This window comes from Festucalex cinctus, chromosome 8 (assembly GCF_051991245.1).
Source record: "Festucalex cinctus isolate MCC-2025b chromosome 8, RoL_Fcin_1.0, whole genome shotgun sequence".
Taxonomy (NCBI): domain Eukaryota; kingdom Metazoa; phylum Chordata; class Actinopteri; order Syngnathiformes; family Syngnathidae; genus Festucalex; species Festucalex cinctus.
This window is the reverse complement of record NC_135418.1, coordinates 15908099-15929554: the sequence shown is the minus strand read 5'-3', so window position 1 is coordinate 15929554 and position 21456 is coordinate 15908099. Positions and strand designations below refer to the sequence as shown.

Sequence of the window (21456 nt, the reverse complement as noted above, 5' to 3'; positions counted from 1 at the left end):
ATAGTGTTGACGTAAAATACACGAAAGTGTTTTTTCCTCGATGAAAACGTCAGTCTTTGTTGTCGGATTATATTTTTACCTGGGAGCACTTGAATGCAACACTGAACAGGCTACAAAGACATACTTCCGCCAACAGTGATGACGATGACAAGTAACGGCCACATCGAAATACAATATATTTTGAAATAATAACAAATGTTGTATTGCAATGCTCTCTCACTCAAAGCAACACACATAGCATATTAAATAACTATTTGAATTGCATATGTACACCCAATTAAAGACAAGGAGAAAAGCCCCGTGATGAGCATGTGACATTTGGGGGGAAAAAAAAATAAAAATAAAATATTGACTTAAATATCCATCCATCAATCCACCTATCCATTTTCTTAGCCGCTTATTAAGAGAGAGAGAGGTCATTAATTTCCACTTAACCAATGGAAGTCAAACAAATACTAGGTTTAAAGTAATTTAATAAAAAAGTGGTGGGTCTAATCATCAAAATTCAGAAAAAGATTGTGTTGACCAAAAACTTGAAACATACATTTCAATTTATTAGAATAGAAATTATGTGAAACTGTAATTATAATTCCATTTACAGTTATACAAGCCAATGCCATACTGCCTCCATCTCATTTGACACTTATTTTATTTAAATTCCTGCCGTTTCCAGACCTTTCTTTGAAGTTTCACAAAGAAACATGCTACTCACTTTGAATTTGACACCATCGTGATGTCTTTAGTGCCTGATTTAATTTTCACATAAATTGGAAACATGTACCATTTATGCGAGAACATTTGTGTAATAAAAAACAAAACATATCAGTATTGATCTTGATGAGTAACCTCTATCGTGATTTCAAATTGTGACAATATAAAACAGCATGTGAACATTGAGGCATGAGACTCAAACAAATACTATACAATGCTTCCCCCTAGCGGTCATAGTTTAAACTGTTTAGGCTCCATTTTAGATAACAGTACATTGGATGTGATGTGAAGCGTTCAGCGATTTGTGATTTTACATCTTAACAATGCGCCTGTGTCTCCTTGCAAACGAGCATTTAAAGTAAAAATGAAAAATGAAAAAATTTTACGTAAATAATACGTCATTGCCGTTTCATTTAATCTGGCCAAAATGGGTTCTTTAAATTTTTTTAACTCATCCGTTGTCTTACATATTCCAACGTTTTTTTTGTTTTGTTTTGTTTTTAGCTACGATTATTTTGGTTGAAATTACGTCATTGCTTGTCTTTTGTTTCATTCAGTAATAAAAGAAAAAGAAAAAAATTCACGAGCCAGCCAGGAGTCGAACCTAGAATCTTCTGATCCGTAGTCAGACGCGTTATCCATTGCGCCACTGGCCCGTTGTACAACAGCACCCAGCATGTTTATATATATTAAAGAAAGAATGTCAAGGTAGCAATTTGGCTCTTGGTTTTTATTCGTGTCAAAATAATGTCTAGTTGAGAAAATCGCATTTCGAACTGCGACCAAGAATTGCCAACAATGCTTCATTTCCCTCCGAAAATTGACTAAAGACTGTGTTGCATTTGCTTTCGTGTATTACTTGCGTGTCTAAACACTGGGGAAAAAAATTGTATCACTCAATGGTCTTTCCAAAGGTTTGACTGAATAGGATTCAACAGTCTCGGACCAGAGTTGATACTACTAGTAGCACAAAACACTGCCACAAGAGGGCGCCATTACCATCTCCCCAAATCCACCTCTTACGGTAAGCGTTTTTCTTTTGTTTTAAAATCTCATCCAATTTTCTAACATCGTGTAAGAGTAAAATTATAATCACTTTTAAGGTCCAATGCGATGTTTTTAGCAGTGGTTTTGTTTGCCCCGCCTAAATTTGTGTTGAAAGGTGAGAGGGAATTGCTGCAGCTGAGAGAAGACTGATGATCCTCCTCCTTCAAAATTACAGGTATCACTTCTGCAGGCTGGAGACGACAGAAGCACAAACGAGTTAATGTTTGTTTTTATGCTTGTTTATATTTTTTCCTCACATACAAACCACCCGGATAATTCATTGAAATAGACTATGTCCACTGCGTGAGCGCATCGCTCTTACTTTGCAACTTCCATCCATCTTCAGCTCACGACTCTTTGCGTGGGATCATGTGGATTATCGTGCTTTTTCTCCTGACTGTGGCCGGTCCTGAGTGGAGCGAGGGGTGCCAGCTGCCCCACGACTGGAGACCCCAGACGGAGGCGTGCCGTGCCGAGCTGGCCGAGATCATCGTGTTCGCAAAGGTGCTGGCCCTGCACAAGGAGCCGTACAACTACCTGCCGTGGCAGAGCCACAGCGACCTGCTCTACTTCGCCGAGATCGAGCTGCTGTGTGACCAGGCGTGGGGAAGCATGCTGGAGGTGCCCGCGGGCTCCAGGTTTAACATCACTGGCCTGGGCTACTTCTCATGCTTCTCCTACAGTGTGACCCCAAATAATAATTACTACTTCTTCCTAAAGTGAGTAAACCCCCTCCCTCCTCTTTAATTGCTGAAGTAGCCTAACTGACTGACTGAATGAGTCCATCACATATCATGTAAAATGCCCACCTCATGGGTAGCCTATATCAGGGGTGAGCAAAGTGTGGCCAGTGGGCAACATACGACACGCTCCATTCTATAAGGATTTGCATGAAATATAATATAAATGTTATATGTTGCAATTTATCAATTTTCGCCCATATTATAGTTACTTATTAGACACAGGCTAATATTAGATTTAGACGGTAAAATAGCCTACCTGTGAGAAAAAATATTGCTGTAGCCTATCACAGTGAAATTGGTATTACAATTACAGCTCTAAGATGACTTAAAAAAAAAATTAAAAAAAATTGGTAAATAAAAACAGCAGATTTTTTTATTTTTTTTTGCCATTGAACACAATCAGTTTATTTTTAAACAAAACATAGAATGTTTGGTACAGAACAAACTGGTATCATGTTAAGTTTCAATTAATAAAATAAACATTCTTCTTCTGTTGTAATATTTTATATTTCATAGTAAGTCCCAGTGTCCCTGCTATTTTTTATTTATTTATTTTTTACCACAGACCCATGAGCCACTCATGTTGTCCTTGGGGCAAAGTATTGCCCGCTGGCACTATTTATTTATTTATTTATTTATTTATTTATTTATTTATTTATTTATTTATTTATTTATTTAGTCATTTATTTATTTATTTATTTATTTATAGAACAATGCACATTAATCACTGAAAAATGCATCATTGTTTGCAGTGTCTCTTTCTCTTGCTCAACCCCTCTCGCATGCATAACTGCTTTGTGCTTGCAGAGCAGGATGGGAACTATTTTTTATTTGGAGGCAATAAACTTCAAAAAGGCAGCTCTTTTTTTTTTTTTTTTTTTTTAAATGTTCCAAACAGACAATCATTTATGTCATTAGACATCCCCTCAAAAAAGAGAAGAAAAAAAAAAGAAGAGCTCATTACCGGTGACAAGCCCATATTAGTGGTTATTGAAACCTTGACTTTTTAAAATAAAGGTAAGCTGTCAAACTGGTAATCGTCCCATGCCTAATTACAACGTATTTATTGATTTTAATCATTAATTTAATCTGTTCCTTGACCAATTTACTCATACAAAAAAAGAGGGGTGGATGCCTTTTATGTCTCAGTACCCAACAAACCACCACAATTTTTAGTGATATAGCACTGTGATGTATAAAAGCATAATAACAGAGTGTAAACAAATAGTTAAAAAAAGTTATTACCGTAAAAATAAAACAAACCGGTACGTACGTTACATACCTTTCTAGTCACATACTGTAGGTGAGGCAATCTGTCCATCTTAGGCAAGGCAAGGCAAGTTTATTTGTATAGCACATTTCATACACAAGGCAACTCAATGTGCTTTACACAAAGACAGACAACACATAAGCATCAACAAACACAGTAGTTAACACTCACAGGAAGAATTTACTAAGAGAACATGCAATGACAATATTAAAACATTATTCATAAACTTTAAAACATATAGCATAAGGAAGTTTCTAATAATAATTAAAAAGGAAGGGGGGGAAATTAATTAAAGCTGTTTAAAAGTCCTTAATCAAAAGTATGAGAAAAAAGCAAAGTTTTTAACCTGGATTTAAAAAGCATTTACACTCGGGGCTGACTTCACTTCTGTTGGCAGCCTATTCCATCTGTGTACAGCATAATAGCTAAATGCAGCTTCACCATGTTTGCTTAGCTGTCGCTTTGCAAATGCAATGGGCATTGGATATGATGAGCTTTCATAGCCCTTGAAGATAACTTGTGTAAAACAAAGACACTGCAAATACTTTGGGACAGAAGGACTTCATCCAGTTTTATTGAATGTGAAAGTTGGTGGCACGTAACGCCTATAAAAGATTGAACGTTTGCTCCTTATTTTTTTTGTTCACTTTGCTCAAAAATCATCAACAAACTGTTGAGTTTGCATATTCTGTATACTTCCAAGTGTGGGATTTCTTTGGGTCCTCCCAAACGTCAAAGACATGCAAGTTAGGGTTCAGTGACGACTCTTTGCTATGCTAAGTTTCTTTCTCAACCGTTCAACTGCGTACAGCAGCACTTTCTCTTTGAACGCCACAGTGCACTTTGGGTTTACACATGTCATGTCTGCTCTCCAGGCGGCAAGTGTTATGATAAAGACATCTACTGCATCACCATGCAATATGGTCATAGAAGTAGATACACGTGTTGTTGATGTGCTTCAGTTAAATACTGATGTAACTTGAAACTGACAAAATGGAATTTTCCCAAAATCCATAATTAAAAGCCCTAATGCTTCTGGGAGAACGTCCTTTGGACAGAGTGGGCAAAACTGCACATTTTTTGGCAAGTCACATCAGTTCTATGTTTACAGATGCAAAAAAATGATGCATAAAAAGAAAATAACAGTGTCCGTTACTGTAACACGAGGAAGGCATGGTTTTATTCTGGGGCTATACTTCATCCATCTTGAATCTAAACTCGCAGGCCATTCTGGAGTGAAATGTGCTCCCCAGTGTCAGAAAGCTTGGACCCAACTGCAGGGCATCTGTCTTCCAACAGGATAATGACCCAAAACACACAGATAAAAACATCCAAGAATGACTAAGAACAAAACATTGAACTGTTCCGAAGAGCTAAATCCTGTTGAACATCTGTGGAGGGAGCTGAAACATGCAGTAGAAGAAAAAAAAAAAAAAGGCTGAGTTTCATTACCGGTAGTTAGTTTTCTGTATATTTTCTAAAAATGTATTATGAGGTTTGTCATTTATTTTACTGGCATTTGTTTGGTTTTCTTTCTATATTGGCACGGTAGCATTTTTGACTAAACCTGAAATTACTGCTAGCTAAACACCACCTGTATTTTTTTCCGCGGGGAAACGAGGGAATTTGAGGTGCTCGCTTATTTATGCAAGAATCTATGCAACTGGAGATTAATTGGGCACAGATTCAATGAGACCAGCATTTAGGGAAGTATGGTATATCAATCACTATGAAAAGTTACACGTAATTTTGTTAATATTTAGTATGCTTTGATGCAGTTGATTCATTGACTTGAACACATCTTTGGAAACTTTGCAATGAGAAATGTCTTTCTCATATCCAATAAAAAAAAAAGTGAAACACTAATACCCTAGCATGTTTACCCTTCTACGTTTACTTAATAGATGTTCTTTTGATTTATGAGACGCATGACTAGTGAAACGCATCCATTTGGACACAGCTCTTGGTCAAATCTCACACAGTGCCAGATAGTGTAACTGGGAAGAACTCAGTCGCAAGAATATCTGAAGAATGTTGTGGTATGCACCCCGAAAATTAAAAAGTATACTCCCATCAGTCCATTTGCTGGTAATTATGTTCAAGTAAGCTTTCAACAAGGGCAAAAAATCTTAAGTCTTCTGAAGTTTCTGTTCTGTTTTTCCTGTTCTGCATCAGCTCTTCAGATGTGCGCCATAAACATGAGAAAGGATTCTCAAAGGACTCAATCAGTAAAGAAACCGAAGTTCACAAAAACAAACTGTTGACGCCCACCTCCTATGTTATCCCAAGTTAATTTATGTTAACTGCCATACTTTCCATACACATTGAAAAACGTGTTCTGTACTGTATGTTCAAACGTTGCATTCATGCACATATAATTATAGAGACAATCAGAATAGCAAAAGTTTATGAAGCCCACTGTTTGTGGACCCAGCACTGATGAAAGTCTCCTTGATGATAGCGAGCATGTGCTAACAAACAGGTGTTACCAATTTTTCCTTCACATTTTTTTTTTTTTTTTTTGTACTTACACAGATGAGATGTCAGATATTGAGAAGGGGCGCTGGAAAGCATTCCTGGTGTGTAATGTTTTGCAGTCCCTCATGAGGGTCTGCACAAAGCCAACAACACCAGTGCTTTTTTTTTTTATAATGCATCTTTCAGAAAGATGTGTGGACATGTGGTTAGACAACACTTTTCTCCCTCGCTTTTGTTGGTCAAAGCATCAATCATCCGTTTCCATTTATCAGGGTTAACGGGAAGAAATTATTCAATTTCCTCTGCATAATTGCTAAACTGTAAAATATAGAAAACAATAGTTAATTGTCTTTTTTTGACAACAAGGTAACATTCACAAACAGTAACAGCAGATTAAATATTGCCTGAGAACATTTGAGAAAGCCTCAAATGTTGTGGGACAGATCAGGTTGACGTGTATCAGACTGGTGGGAGGAGAATGAAAAGAAAAGATAATGATCCAAAGCATACCACATCATGTGTTGCGACAAGCGCATAAGGTTGTTATGGGATGGCGCAACTGTTGTTTATTAATGATGTGGCTGCTGAGAAAAGTAACAGATGAGGCTTGGGCTGTCTGTGCTCAGTGGGTGGTTATATAAGAAGAATGATAGCACTTGCATGGGGTAAGAGAAGACAAGTCATTTAGTCAAACTTTAAATTGGGAACAGATTAAGTCGAAACAAAGCCTCCTTTGTTTTACCCTTGAAGTGCAAATCGGTACAAATTAAAAGGGGAAAGTTAAAGAAAAAAATCTTGACAATAATATATTCTCTGCAGCCCACTAGTCTAAATCCAAATGGAATATGAGTTAAGCAGTAAAATCCAACTGTTTTTATCAGTGTCAGATGGCGGCCATTTTGCTACTTTCTGTGAAGTGAAAATGACATCACAGTTGCTCAGGCTTCAGGTAACAACCTATCACAGCTCAGCTTAAAAAAAACTGGTGAGCTCTGATTGGTTGTTGCCTAAGCAACAGTGATGTCATCATCAGTCGACAGCAAGTGGCAAAATGGCTGCCCCCTGAGATGGATAAAAATGGATGAATTTTGTTAAACCCTGCCACAGTATGGATTTAGCCCCTAATGCTAGCTAGCTAGCTCCCTAGCAGGTAGCACTATGGGAGCTAGCTACCTAGCAAGCACCTGGGGCTAAAGACAAACTGTGGCAGGGTTTTTATTTTCTGGACCTGGATTTGCCACCTCTGCGCATAACTCATATTCCACAAATGTAATATTAATCAGAATGTTGTGTTCACTAGTGAGGTCACATATAACATATTATTGTCAAGAAATGTTTAAGGTTGACTTCGCTTTTAAAAATGGTATTTCATTTCTATACAATAAATTTTGAACTTACAAATCAAAATCAAATCGCATATTTGAGTGTGTCTAGTTAGTAGACATATCTTACGATGCTTAAGTATATATTGACACAAATATACCCAAATAGGAATGTTCAGGGCTCACATTCACATACGTTTACTCTTTGTTTCATGAGACAACAAAGATGAAGAGATGGAGTTCTCATTCTCATCGCGGTATCCAGTGGACATCCATTTCCTCTCCAACAAAACCACAGAGAGACAAAAATAGTTGTTTCAATCAATCATGAGCAAAATATTCCCAGGATAGGGCGAATGAGCAGAATATAGCGAAGAATGCAACCAGAAATCTCACATGGGATCTTAAAATGAGTCAGATTGAGTGTTAGGCTAGTTCTCATGTGCACTGGAAAAACATTAGCCTATATGCTACCCCTTAAATATTCTGTCAGAAGAATAACAAACACATCTCATACAGATGGGAACCATGCACTGACATTATGCCAGATCAAAAATGCTGATGCGATATTTTTGGGTGTTGCATTTGTGTTGTGTAGCTAATACAGCGAAGGCAATTCTTACGCATACCCACATCGTACCTTCACTAACTCTGTCACTTGTACAAACAAGCAAACTTTTGATGTCTTCTGTGGAGACGAGATGGACTCCAGATGTCCATAAGTTCTCCCTCACACGTTTCACATGACGCTATACGTTAATCACACTCATAAATCTGCCTTGGCTGGAGAGAGTTGAAAAGTGAAAATGTGTACAATATATATTTTCTTTCTTGTCATGCAGGATGGATGAAAACTACAACATGGTCCCCCATGGAGTGAACTTCCAGGATGCCATCTTCCCAGACACGGCGGACAACCATCGCATGTTTGCCAGCCTGTTCCAATTTGCCAACTGCACACCTGGTACTCAGGTCCACAGCTATACCCCCGAGTGGGAGGCTCAAGAGGACAGCAGGGTACGTAGATGGCAAAAACGCTCCCGTGTGTTTGATTTCCCATGCGAACAGTTGAACAAGAAACTCTGAATCAGCACATTGCTTTAGGGAATAGAATGCAAGAAGCCACAATTGCTTGGATTAATGTGGGGGCACACATGGAGATTCACGATTACTATATCCTTTTGTTTGAAGAGGAAGCATGCTGCAAGTCAAATAATAGTCCAAAATCTGGGAAACAGACATTTTCTGAGGTTTGGCTAGACAAAGAAGCCGCAATGTTTTATGGAAAAATCCACTTTAAGAACATATAACATCTTGTTCTTGCAACATCCATGGCTTTTTGTTTGTTCTATAGCTTCATTTTGTTTTAAGCGCAGCATGTGGGACCTCTTATGTAGGATTACATCATGTAGACAACATGCTGAATGTTCGGGTCACTATCACCATATAGGAAAGTGGCTGTGGTGTCGTCATCGCAATCAGTTCGCATGAAAATGTAGCAAAATAATAAGTGGCCTAAATTTTATACCATTTCGTTTTCATTGGGTGAAAAGTATGGTAATTTGGCATGTCTCACACACTTCCCTGCTATTATAGCGTTTGTAAAGAGTGGTTAAATAACACTAAATTTAAAATAAAAACTAAATCAAATATCCATTGGTTTTATTTTCCAGAACAAGTTATTTGATAGAATGTTATTATGATTTTCGTAATCATAATGAATATTTTTGCATGTGTCCTTGAAAGTGTTGTCCACCCTGTCATTATGGGGTAGCTGCCCTTCAGCAAACCATCTGTTGGTTTCGCTGACATTACGTGCAGCAATTTTTCTTCCCGCAGTGGCTGAAACATCAGATAGTAGCGGAATAAATATTTACGATACTTTGTTGTAATTGCCATTATATTGTGTGTGTAGTTGGATGTTGTCTCATTTAACATGTCCATTCTGTCATAGTGAAATATTAAATACTTTGTATGAAACCCTTTATAATGTGGAATGTAGCTTTAAAACTGCACACAGTCACCTTGATAACTTGATGTCCACCATGTGCTCATTATTGCTAACATTAGCCAAAAATGTCAACCCTGTCATTGTCCACCCTGTCAGCAAAGCTATACATTGTCAGCTTTTAAAGGACTTTATGGCGATATTGGCTCGTAGCCTTTTTTGTCTGAAAGTGTCAGAAGTATGAATTTGAAAAAGGTTGAAATGCTTTTGCCAAATATACAATAAACTAATTACACTAATTTGGGAAAATACACAAAATTCTGCTTGGGGTTTGCATGCTCTCTTGTCGGGTGCTTCCTCCCACATTCCAAAATCCTTAAAGGTTTATTGAAGTTCAAAATTGTCTGTTGATGTGAATGTGAGAATGATTGTTTGTATACATTTGTACTGTGATTGTATGGAGCACAGTCCAGGGTGTATTTACTCACATACTGTATTTACGTGCGACAATAGATGTTGATGTCTCTTATTGGTCGATCCACCATTAGAAAAAGACACTATGCAGAGTTGGCTCTTTGTAGATAATGCTTGAAATGAGTCCACTGTATAAATGTTATTCAAATCTCAAGTTCATTTTGGCACTGTGTGTCCCATGGAATTTGCTCAAGAATCTAAATATGGGACTCATGTATTTTGCATTTTGTAGTCTTATTTGTTATATATTTATAGTTTCCACTGACTCAACACTGCACAAACATTTGGCGCAGTCCTCCTCACTTTGGTCTTCTTCTGTCTGTTTCCAATCTTTTGCTGACTTCCCATGAAAGCAGAACTCCAGCACGGGGAAAGGGAATTACAAACACGGTTTGCATTTCCGTTAATAGCAAAGATTTGAGGTTGGATTGGCCTGTGATTGTAATTACCAAGTGATATTTAGATATCTGCTGCGGGTTCTTAAATTATACTCCAGATTGTATTTCCTCCCAGAGAAAATAAAAGCAGACGTTGTTCAGGTCACAGTTCGTACATCCAAGTCATTACAATGCCTCAAGATGTGCTAGTAACACCAAACTGCAGGACGACCAAATCTTGCAAGAGCTGCCTCGCCATACACAAAGGGAAAACTAATGGCTGCTTATGGCTTTACTTCATGTGCTTTGACTAAATTTGTCTCTAAAGCAGTACACATGTGTTTCCATTCAAAACATGTCTCTTCCCACTTAGAAAAGGCTTAAGTCCTTGAGCTAATTTGTTCTGTTCACAGTGTAATGGCATGTAAACACAGGCATGCTAAGAAGTCATTGCCCCTGTGGGATGGCATTGCAAGTAAAATCCACACATACTGTTTTCCCATCTCTGAAACTGATTTATTAAAATTTCCTCCATGTGAAATAGTGATCGACCAACATGTTTTTTTTGTGTGGTTTTTTTTTTTTTTTTTCAAGGCCGATACAATACGATTTGTAGTCAAGGAGACGATAACTGATAGTTCAAGCCGATATTCATTTGCACTAAAAGAGAAAATATTAGCGTTAAAATTATGAAAAAAAATACAAATCTTTTAATTTTAAACAAAAAATTGACAGCTTTGTTTAAAAAATATAACAAAAATTATCAGCATGTGTTAAGTTAAATTACAAGAGTAAATAGTTCTTAGTCTTCTATGCAATACATTTTTGTAAAATTTCAACACAATTTCTTTCTGTCATGACTCGAGTCATGCAGGAGGTTTGTTCGGGGTCGTGTCTCATGTCTAGGTTCACGCCTGGGTTAAGTTTGAGTTGAGTTCTTGACCTGTTGGGTGTGAGGTCAAGTGTCTGTTTTGTACTGATGTAACTATCATCCAGTTTCAACTAGTTTTAGGCTATGTGATGTCGATCTTTAATCCTTTAGGTGATGTCTGGACCTTTGTGATGTCGTTCTTTAGTCTTTTACTTGCTACAACCAATCAGATGGATTCACTGCCTGTAGAGGTTCAGTCTGAGAATTGTGTGTGTTCGCCGGATTATTGCTCGCTGTTCATCTGTGCAGCTTTTGCTGTTTCTCGCCTTTCGATGTGAATAAATAGTTAAAACCTTATTTGTGTCTGCGCTTTGGGATCCAACCCTTCAGCACATAACACTTTCTTAAAAAAAAATAAAATAAAAAAAAAATAAATTAAAAAAAGTGTAGGGAGTTCTTAGTGTGAGCATCATTTTTAGAAAGTGGAAATTTAAATAAATCCATAAATGAAAAGTTCCCTGGATCTCAGTGAGTGACAAATGCTTGTGAATGTAGTTAATTTTGAGTTTTTGTCAGGGTTTCAAAAGATCTCAAACAGTGAAAAACTGTCTGAATATGATGAAAACACTAAATTCGCTACGTTCGCGAGCAGTCACCGTTCAGTGAGATACCAACTTTATCGGCCTTCAGATTCGTAAAAAAGGCCGATGACGATATTTGTCAAAATGCCAAATATCAGCACCCATAATTGGCCAGGCCGATAATATTACAATACAATATAAGTTTCATTTCACGAGTTTGGCAAAACAGCACATTTAATGTCCAACTACGGTATTGGTTATGCCTGTGATCACAAAGCAGGGTCACCCACTGCTATTCATGACCGCCCTGTCTCTACACTTTCAACCTTTATGTTATAAAGTTTCACAGCCATTTCACATCCCAATAGGGAGTAAGTAATGCCACATGGTGTATGGCCACAGTTATATTGCAGGAGGAAATGTAGCCACTAGTGATGTGGAAGGGCCGCCAGCAGCACATTTTCAACATTTCCTCCAAACTTTCAGCAGTTGTTATTTAAGGCAATTTACATGCGGGCCCACATGGAAGCATTAGCATCTGCAGAGGAAATCCACACTCAGGCAGAATAATCCATACAGTCTGAAGCAGTTGGAGGTCTTTTGTTTTGGTACCATACAAATGGTAAGTGGTCTGTTGTGTTGACTCACATCAGATTTATCTCTACTCTCTAACCTCTGACCTACAGATCACATACTTTGCATAGCTGGCGCAGTCGGAAACAGTCAACTTTAGATTACCCCATACAGTAGTCCTAAATTTCCATTCTCAGTCCGTGAAGTCAATTCTCCTTGGGCGTTTCTGTTTTTCACCCTGCGAAACAGTAACATGTCCTATTAGTGGAAGGAGTTCCAAACAAAAAGGCCCCAGAGAGATTTGAACTCACGACCCCTGGTTTACAAGACCAATGCTCTGACCCCTCGGCCAAAGGTGCGGCCATGAGGCCTTCAGTTCCAGATTCCACCTTATCAGACCAGTCAATGGTTATCTTTTTAAACCGTGACCCAATGACTCCTGTACACTGCATGACAAGCAATAACCAACACTGTGTTCAGGAAGTGAACTAACATTTCTTTCCAAACTTATTTCATGAAGATACTTTTCCCAAATGTGGATTTTGACTCATCAAGGTCAAGATAAATCTCCAAAAGCAAAAAGAAAATTATCGGGCAGACGTGAACTCACTTCCCCTGGGTGAGAACACCAGTGCAGAAACCCCAGAAATGTAGTCCAGGAGGACTTCAAACCATAGCATGTGACACCCTCCGTGACAGTTGCCATCTTAACTCATTTGCTCCCAATAACGTATAAATGTGTTTTTTTTTATTTTCTAAGTGTCCCAAAGACGTATTTATACGTTTTTTGTTTGTTTGTTTTTTTATGCTAGAGCATACAGAAGGCTTTGATGCAGCCTCTCAACTGCAAAGAACGGTTGCAGAAATGGTAGTTATTACACAAACGGCCAGCAGGTGGCAGCAGAGCAAAGGAAATCAACCAGGGCCATGTAGAAAAAAAGCTAAATTACTTACAATTTTAAATAGATTTGTGAAAACTGATGAAACCTAGCTCTCTTCTAATGCTAATTGCTGCAAAACGGAAACAGATAGAAACATACTTTTTTTTCCTGATGGATTTGCCTGATATTGGTGCAAGTATCGTGGGTTGTGTTCCCGCTCAGCGATGTGAACGCGCGAATCAAGGGTTATTTGTCTCATAACGTGCACTGTATCTGACTGCTGTTTACAAGTTTTGGTGTTTGGTCCTAGTAGTCCATGTAAATCACACCCTGTTGACTCTAAAGCCATTTTGTTTGTTTGTTTGTTTTTTTCCCCACAGTTGTTGTGCTCCACGGTGCAGAAGGCTCTATTCGAGGAGGAGGAGAAAGTGAGTGAGCTCTCTCAGAAGGTGCGTTCGCTGGAGAAGGCCAACGGCCACCTGAGGGAGAAGGTGAAGACCATGAAACGTCTGTTGCGTCAGGCCCAACGAGAAACGGCCAAGGAGCAACAGACGCTCAACCTCAAGCAGCTGTATGAGTCGAAGACATCCCGAACGCACCCACATCAGGACACCGCCCAGGACCGGAAGGAACCCCCCCTCAAGAGGGCGCCCTCAAAAAAGTTAAAGAAGTAGAGCTGACTTCAATGCGTGCTAACGATGCTGACCGAAGTATGTCCAAAAGCTGAAATATATTTCATCACATCATATCCATATGCTAGTCCTTAAAGATGCAGCCCCCCCCCCCCCCCCCGCAATAAATAAATAAATAAATAAATAAATAAATATTGACAATAATATGTTCAATGCAGCCCCATTTGTCTAAATACAGTATTCTGGCAAATATTGTGTGAGTCGAAATATGAGTTAAGCAGTAAAATCCAGCCGTTTTTATCTATATCAGGAGGCGGCCATCTTGCCACTTGTCAAGTGAAAAGGACATCAATGTTGCTCAAGTCTCTAGTATCAACCAATCACAGCTTCAGCTTCGGAAAATAGGTGAGCTGTGATTGGTCGTTGCCTGAACCCTGAGCAACTATGATGTCATCTTCACTCGACAGCAAGTGGCAAAATGGCTGCCCCTGAGATGAATTAAAAAACAACAACAACATGCTTCATAACTCATATTCCACAAATGTAATAATCAGAATGTCATGTTTAGACTAGTGAGGTCACATATAATATTGTCAAGAAATGTTTCAGGTTGACTTCCACTTACGATTCCTCATGTAAAGTCTGAAAGCTGTCTCCGACTTAAGCACAACATGGACTTCAACCAATCAGCCTAATATGTGGATTTTACTCAGTGATATCAGAAACAGTCTTAAATAAAAATACTCTAAATGTACAATGACATAAACGTATTACTTATACACAATGTCAAAGGTCCACAATTGGATTTGTTGGTGTGGGCAGTGTTGTTGTTTTTTTAGACTCCACTAAAGCCTTAAAATTCTACTTCTACACTTAATCCATCTGGGACCAACTATGTGTCTGAGTGGCATCATATCAAATAAATATCTTCAATTCAAGTTAAAGGGACATCAAACGAGAGCATATCATTTCAGTTGACTATAACATATACAGGAAATACTCGAGTAACGTGTGTGCCAATAATACTAAAAGTGTTAACTCGAGTATGTGTATTTAGTTACGTTATTGGTCATGGCAGTATGCTGGTCATGCAAATTCATTGTATTGTTGAATTTAAAAAGAAAGTTAAATGTGTGACGTTAGAAATGTTTAGAGGAGCCCAAATGATGTTTTTTTTTTTTTTTTAACTACTTATTTTATATTTGAAACTATTTATGTTGAAAACATAAAGAAGCTTTTTTGTAAGTGTACTCATACAGTATCATTTTTATTTTTGAAAAATGGTGCTGAGCACCGAGTAACATGAACCAGTGGCTGAAGACTGTCTCTCAGTTACAAATTCTAATTTGTCATTTAAAATTTACGTTACTTTTCTGCTTTGTTTTGTGGTTGGCTTCGCCGCCAGCATCATTATTTATGAACATTACATCTGCTTTCATTGTTTAAATGAATAAATCAGCTCCAACTTCATTCCCTATGTTGTCGTTCCATTTTTCTGCCTTATACTCAATATGTTTAACTATTATGAAATATTTTGCTTTATGTCATAAACATGACATGAATAAATTAGCAGCCTTGGATCCATATTGTACACAGCTGTAAAAGCAGACCCAAGTGTCATCCTACAAAAAGAGAATATTTGCAAATAAATTGAGACTATTTAGGTCTTTTTCCACATTATACATTTTCTACAGGGCTGCCGATTTCCTGAGCGAGGCTCACTTGAATGATTTATCACTGATACACTATCATCTGTAACCTCGGTGTAATTGAGTGTGTCCTACCACATAAAAGAGTAACGGCCAAAAGGAAAACTGTGTTTAAAAGGGTCATAAATTTCTGTGAACGTTTTAATCGCTATCATAACGTCATTCCAAAAATGTCTTTGGCATGAGCAGGGTGTTGGAGCCTCTGCTAGCGTGGAAGATTTACAAATGTATGGTTCAAATATAAAACGGGAAAAAAGAACCAAGTGACGGGCAAGTAATATCAAAGAAAGACACGTTACTATTCTCTAATGTAGCACGTTGTATGAAAGAAACATGTAGAGGCGTATTTTAAATGATGAACATCATAGATGAGTTCTTAAGACACCTGGAATAGTTTGACATTTTGCAGGAAAAAAATGGACGTTGTCTGTTGATGCTGTTCCACTCCAGGCCTGCAGGTGGTGGTAATGCACATTAAGAGAGTTCAGTCAGCCAAGAAAATACATAAAAACAAGAATCACGTTTGTAAATAGTTAACAATTTTCTCACTCAGTCGTTTTGGTGGCAATAATGAAAATGTGTTTGACAACAGCCAACGTTAAATTTAAGAAGCCATAGGTATCATTTGTGAATTGAAGTTCTCCACTGGAAGAAGTTTATCTGCCGTCATGTGTAGCTAAAATGTCGACACACATATTCTACCAACAATCAGGTGATAACGTTTGTCTCATTGTGCTTGGTGGATATCAATAACAACCTATAGGTGGGTTCGGCCTTATTTTGACCTCCCCAGCTGATGATGTTTTCCACTTCAGGTTCTGTGCGCAACCACACGACCTATTGAGATTTCCAGCATGATTTTTAAGACAGTTGACGTGAACCAAATAGTTTCCATATGCCGCTGTGTACGACTGAGGGATCGAAAAATGAGAAGCAGGCTTTAAATGGGAAGAGCGACAAAAAGAAACATTTAGCAGGCTGTAGAGGGATTGTTCTCTGCTAAAGTGAGATCGGAAGGGACATTTACAAGACTATTTCTCGCTTCTCAGTGGAATCCTTGTGCAAAGATTAGAGCTATCTCTGTCTCCTGGTTGGCTCTTTGTTCTCCCTATTCCAACTTTGCCAAGCTTGCCTGCAGCCAAGTGTCAAAATCTCATGGAAGTGAGCCAAAGATGATAAACACACACAGCTTTCTCAACATAAACCAGCAGTATGCACAGCCAAGCTGCAGAACACATGTCAGCCAATACCACTCCGTGCTGGTGGTCCCTAACACTGTCTGGATGGGACAATTTTTACAACCTTGGTGATTTAGTGTGTCTTGTTTTAGCTTTTCACCTTTCCCTCTGGCTATTGAGCATGTATGGTTTGTCCTTGTGCTTTGCTTCCTCACATATTTTTTTCGAAACATATATAGTATGCCCGGAAGTGAATCATTTCATTTCTTATTGTTGTCTTCCCTCTCAAATGTCTGCGCCCCTGTTCTCATTCTGTCTACATTTCAGAAAAGCTGCCGGTTGCCTCGGCAACGTGGCTTCTGTTCTCATGGAAATCTTTCCTCATTGTTACCATTACATTTGACCTGCTGTCATTTGAGTGATGTTTCACTGTTGACGTCCAAGTTTTCTTCCATGACGATGACTGACTTGCATTTTGCCCTCCGGGACCTCTGTCAACCTTTGGTCCATAAAGGCAGACTTGATGCAGAATAATATTGTGGAAAAAGTCTAGGCTCAGTATTTAGGTTGCAATATCAGCTATAACGTTCTACATGTCTGTATGTTAAAGGAATAAAAGACGCATCGTTCTTCAATCATCTCCTTTGTCTCGTTACTTTTCAACCATCGCAAAGAGGAATGGGAGTTATGTGTTTGTTGATAGAGCTGTTGAAAATAGACCCAAGCTTAACCTTGGTTCTCTATTTAGTCTCCACTCCGTGTGTTTATTTAAAAAAAAAAAAAAAAAAAGAGTGACAAGCTGCAATAGTATCAAGACTGCACGATATTTATTGAACCGATAAAATATCGACCGATTTGGGAAAATATGACATCATTTTTTTTATCGGCCCGATAGGTCCATTTTAGCTGATTTTTTAAAGTCTGTACACTGTTTGCAACGGGAGCAGCCTACAATAGACCACGTCGCGCTGATTACGTCATCTATCACGCCTCTCGCGCTTGTAGACCAGCCGGTCTCAAAAAAAAAAAAATGCCCTGCCGGCCTCGCTTGGCATTACCGAAGCTTGAAGCTTGGCTCGCTCCACACTACTGTAGTAGACTAGCACGTAGCAATCAACATGCCCTCCTCACCAGTGTGGTCGTTTTTCTCCATAGCAGAAGATCAAAACATTTTCAGCAAGGATTCTCTCAGAGCTGTTTTGAACGAATGTGAATGAGCAACAACAAGGCTAAAGCCATTAACGGCAAAGTTATGGCATACATAGCGCTAGACAAGCAGCCGTTTTTTGTAGTTGACCCAGGTTTTTGCAAGTTAATAGCGCATTTGGAGCCACGTTGCATCCTCTGAAGGGGTCAGCTTTAACCAAGCCACAACACAACACGCAAATGTGAGCAGCTTATTTATTTATGTATTTATTTATGTGCTATTTTTTCTAAGTCTGTGTTGCCTTCATGGCCCGTCCAGACCACCGAAAACTACATAACCAATCACGCACCCACAAGGGCTGCTGCAATACCAGTAATTCTGTAAACCTGTATGCACTTTTTTGTCTATTTACTTGATTTATATATTTTTTTTAATTAAGGTTGACAATGTAAATGCATATAATTTTACCTACCGTTCACCTACATCGTGCTCATCCACTATTGCACTTGAATAAATGTTGAATAAATGCATTTCTACTCCATAATGCGATACATACACAAATGTTTTGTTTTTCCAGATAAACCATTTGTAGTTCTGTATTAATTTTAAAATTAACTTTTTATTTTGTGTAATTATGTGTTAGCCATTTCATATAGAAAATAAATACACGTTTGAAAGAGATACATTTGTTTGCTGTTCTAATCAGAGCTACTAATCAGTTTTGCCATTCCTGAATGCCCAAATTGCAGATTATATGAAGACTATTATTAAATATAAAAACATAAAATTGGTTATCGGTATTGACCATACAAAGCAGGAAATTATTGGTTATCGGTTTAAATCTTTTTTCATGCATCACTAATCAAGACCATTTGTTTTTTCTGTAACAGAGAAGCAAAACCCTTCATGCAAAAACAATCACTGACTAATATTTCTCTGGTTTACAACATTGCTCAGACTAGTCAACCTATTTCCACATGAGGCCTCAAAAAAAGGTTTTGTTTTCTAATTTATTCCAGATGCACATGGACTTCCAGAAAGTCAAAGGCTCATGCAAATCAAGATGTTACCTATCCATCCGTGTCACTGTGTTAAAATGCATGTGGACAGACATGGAGGCAACCACACTTGGGGGCAAGTTCAAGTTTCCACTTAATGTAAAGTGCATGTGTTTGGACTGTGGGAGGAAACCAGCGCACCCACAGGAAACTCAACGCATGCAAGTTCACACAGATAACCACCCCCATGACCAGTTAGGTGGGGGGGGGGGGGGGGGGGGGGAGACAACCTCTTTCACATATTTGGAATAATCATCTAAAGATGTATTTCTCGAGGCATCCCATTTCATCCGTCTCTCATCAACATACTGATCATCTGAAATGATCAATACAAATCAAATAAAGAGCTATATTGAATGGTTCTTTCATTTAAAATTTCCTGGAAATTGTAGTCTATTTTGCTTGTAGTTTTACAGGCATAAAACATTACAGAATCTTCTCTATTTGGAACAAATGTCCATTGGATGTCACATTTACAGTAATTGATGCTAATTGCTGGAGGAATTTGTGGTTCCTCTCTTGCTGCCAGCATCACTTTTCAATCCGAGTCTTTCATTATGATGTTGATTTATTCCTGCAGTTTTATTTTTCAAAACGCCAATGAGTCGTCCTTAAATAATCCGCTGCCTTGCGGTGGACTGGCGGACATGGTGAATGAATTGTTCCGAAAACTGCAAGTCACTCATCCCCATGAATTGGAAGATGATCTCACTGTATAATTTCAAGTCTCTCACCCTCTACTGTGCTCCAGCACCTCAGGGACTTTGTTTTGTTTATGCTCTAATAACCTGGTTCGAACGAGGCCACAGGATACTCTGCAAATAGAGCTGGAAAATCTGACGCCTGGCTTTCATCAGGTTCGTTTTTTTTTTTTTTTTTCAGTTTCAGCCCAAACAAAATATTGATTCTCGGAGCAATCTTTGTCTTCTCCCAATTGAGCTGCAGATAAAGGTTGGAAATACGAGTGTCGTGTTTGCTTATCAAGGATGTGAATGTGTGGGAAAGTTGATAAAGGTGTATTTATACACGTCATTTCAACCTCATAAACATTATTATTATTATTATTATTATTATTAGTAGTAGTATTTTTTTTTTTTTTTTTACTAAATAATTACAAAATGTTATGAATAAATGAATAAAATGCGTACAATTTGAATCAATGTACTCAGTTTTCTTAATTTATGACTGTACACCATGCATTGCATGACTGGAGATTGAACTAAAAAAAAGCCCTCTGACAAATACTTAATAATAATCATAATAATCATAATAATCATAATAAGGAATAACCATATCTATTATTGTACAATCATTTTGTAAAATTATCTATTGCTCCGATGACATTTATTTAAAGCTGCTGAATGCAGAAAATTAAATTTGGAATTGTTACTGCCATCTGTGGCTGAAAAATGAAACTGCACACTTCTTCACGTAGAATAGATGACGTCACACATGACGTCACATCCGCAGACAGAGAGCGGGAAATTTGAATCCGAATCCAGTCTGAAAACTCTCGGCAAGAGGCTTGCAGGAGTAGGCTTACTCATTGTGAACAGCTAAAGTTTTAGCTACTAATTAGAAGATGTCATAAATGGTCAAATTAAAAAAATATATTGTAAAGATATTTTGGGGCAAATAATTACAAAGAACAGTTATAATCTATTGAAAACAATATATGTAAAATCAATTCTAATCCTAAAATAAAATAAAATACAATTGTGCAACTGCAGAAGATCAACTGTTTCAACGTACTTGACACACCTGAAAAACCAACACCGACCTGACATCCATTTGAGATTCGGTGTCCTAAAGTCCAAAAACGATCCCTGCATGGATGTTTTGGTCTGTTTGCACTTATGAGATGTGTGAAGCAGTCAGATGTGGCAATTATCAAAGGCATTCCCCATTAGTTTGTCACTTCAATTGAGCTTGAACTCAAAACAGCAGGAAGCGAGTGGAAAAAAAAAACCCAAACACCTTGTGAAAACGCTCCATTCCTATGACAACAAACACAGCAGACACATTAACCTCCGGCGGGCGCTGACAGAATCCTGCTGACAGATGTCGGTGTCACTTCAATCTGCGTGTGCGTTCTGTACACAACATCTCATTTCAGCTCAGCAAGTATCAGTCAGGGATGAAAGTTTAGTTTGAAGAAGAGCTTTCCCCACAGAGACGTCTGTCATTTGCGCACACACGATTTCGGCTTTCTCACACTCTTTTGTTGTTTTTTGGGGAGTGAATATTTCAGATACGGCCATCTTGGAGCAGAGTGTCACATTTTTTATGCTTGGCACAAATCCACTTGTACCAACAGTATGAGTGGACTTTGGGAAAGTCTCTCTCTCTCTCTCTCTCTCTCTCTCTCTTTCTCTCTCTCTCTCTCTCTCTCTCTCTCTCTCCTCTCTCTCTCTCTCTCTCTCTCTCTCTCTCTCTCTCTCTCTCTCTGTCTGTCT

At 38.2% G+C, this 21456-nt stretch overlaps 1 protein-coding gene and 1 non-coding gene across 4 annotated transcripts; one reads left to right on the top strand and one right to left on the bottom strand.

Moving 5' to 3' along the window:
- The first annotated feature begins 78 nt into the window (after window positions 1-78).
- ccdc3b (coiled-coil domain containing 3b) lies at window positions 79-14040 on the top strand. 3 transcript variants are annotated; one of them, XM_077530188.1, is made up of 6 exons: window positions 79-151; window positions 1626-1735; window positions 1874-1933; window positions 2105-2477; window positions 8414-8588; window positions 13657-14040. In XM_077530188.1, exons 4-6 carry the CDS (start codon window positions 2128-2130, stop codon window positions 13948-13950), a joined length of 819 nt encoding a protein of 272 aa, XP_077386314.1. In that variant the 5' UTR covers window positions 79-151; window positions 1626-1735; window positions 1874-1933; window positions 2105-2127; the 3' UTR covers window positions 13951-14040. The 3 variants fall into 3 exon arrangements, with proteins under 3 accessions (XP_077386314.1, XP_077386315.1, XP_077386313.1); XM_077530189.1 differs by lacking the exon at window positions 1874-1933; XM_077530187.1 differs by having other exon boundaries at window positions 1874-2477.
- trnar-acg (transfer RNA arginine (anticodon ACG)) lies at window positions 1295-1367 on the bottom strand. The gene has a single exon. It is a non-coding gene; the product is annotated as a tRNA-Arg (tRNA).
- Window positions 14041-21456: the final 7416 nt, after the last annotated feature.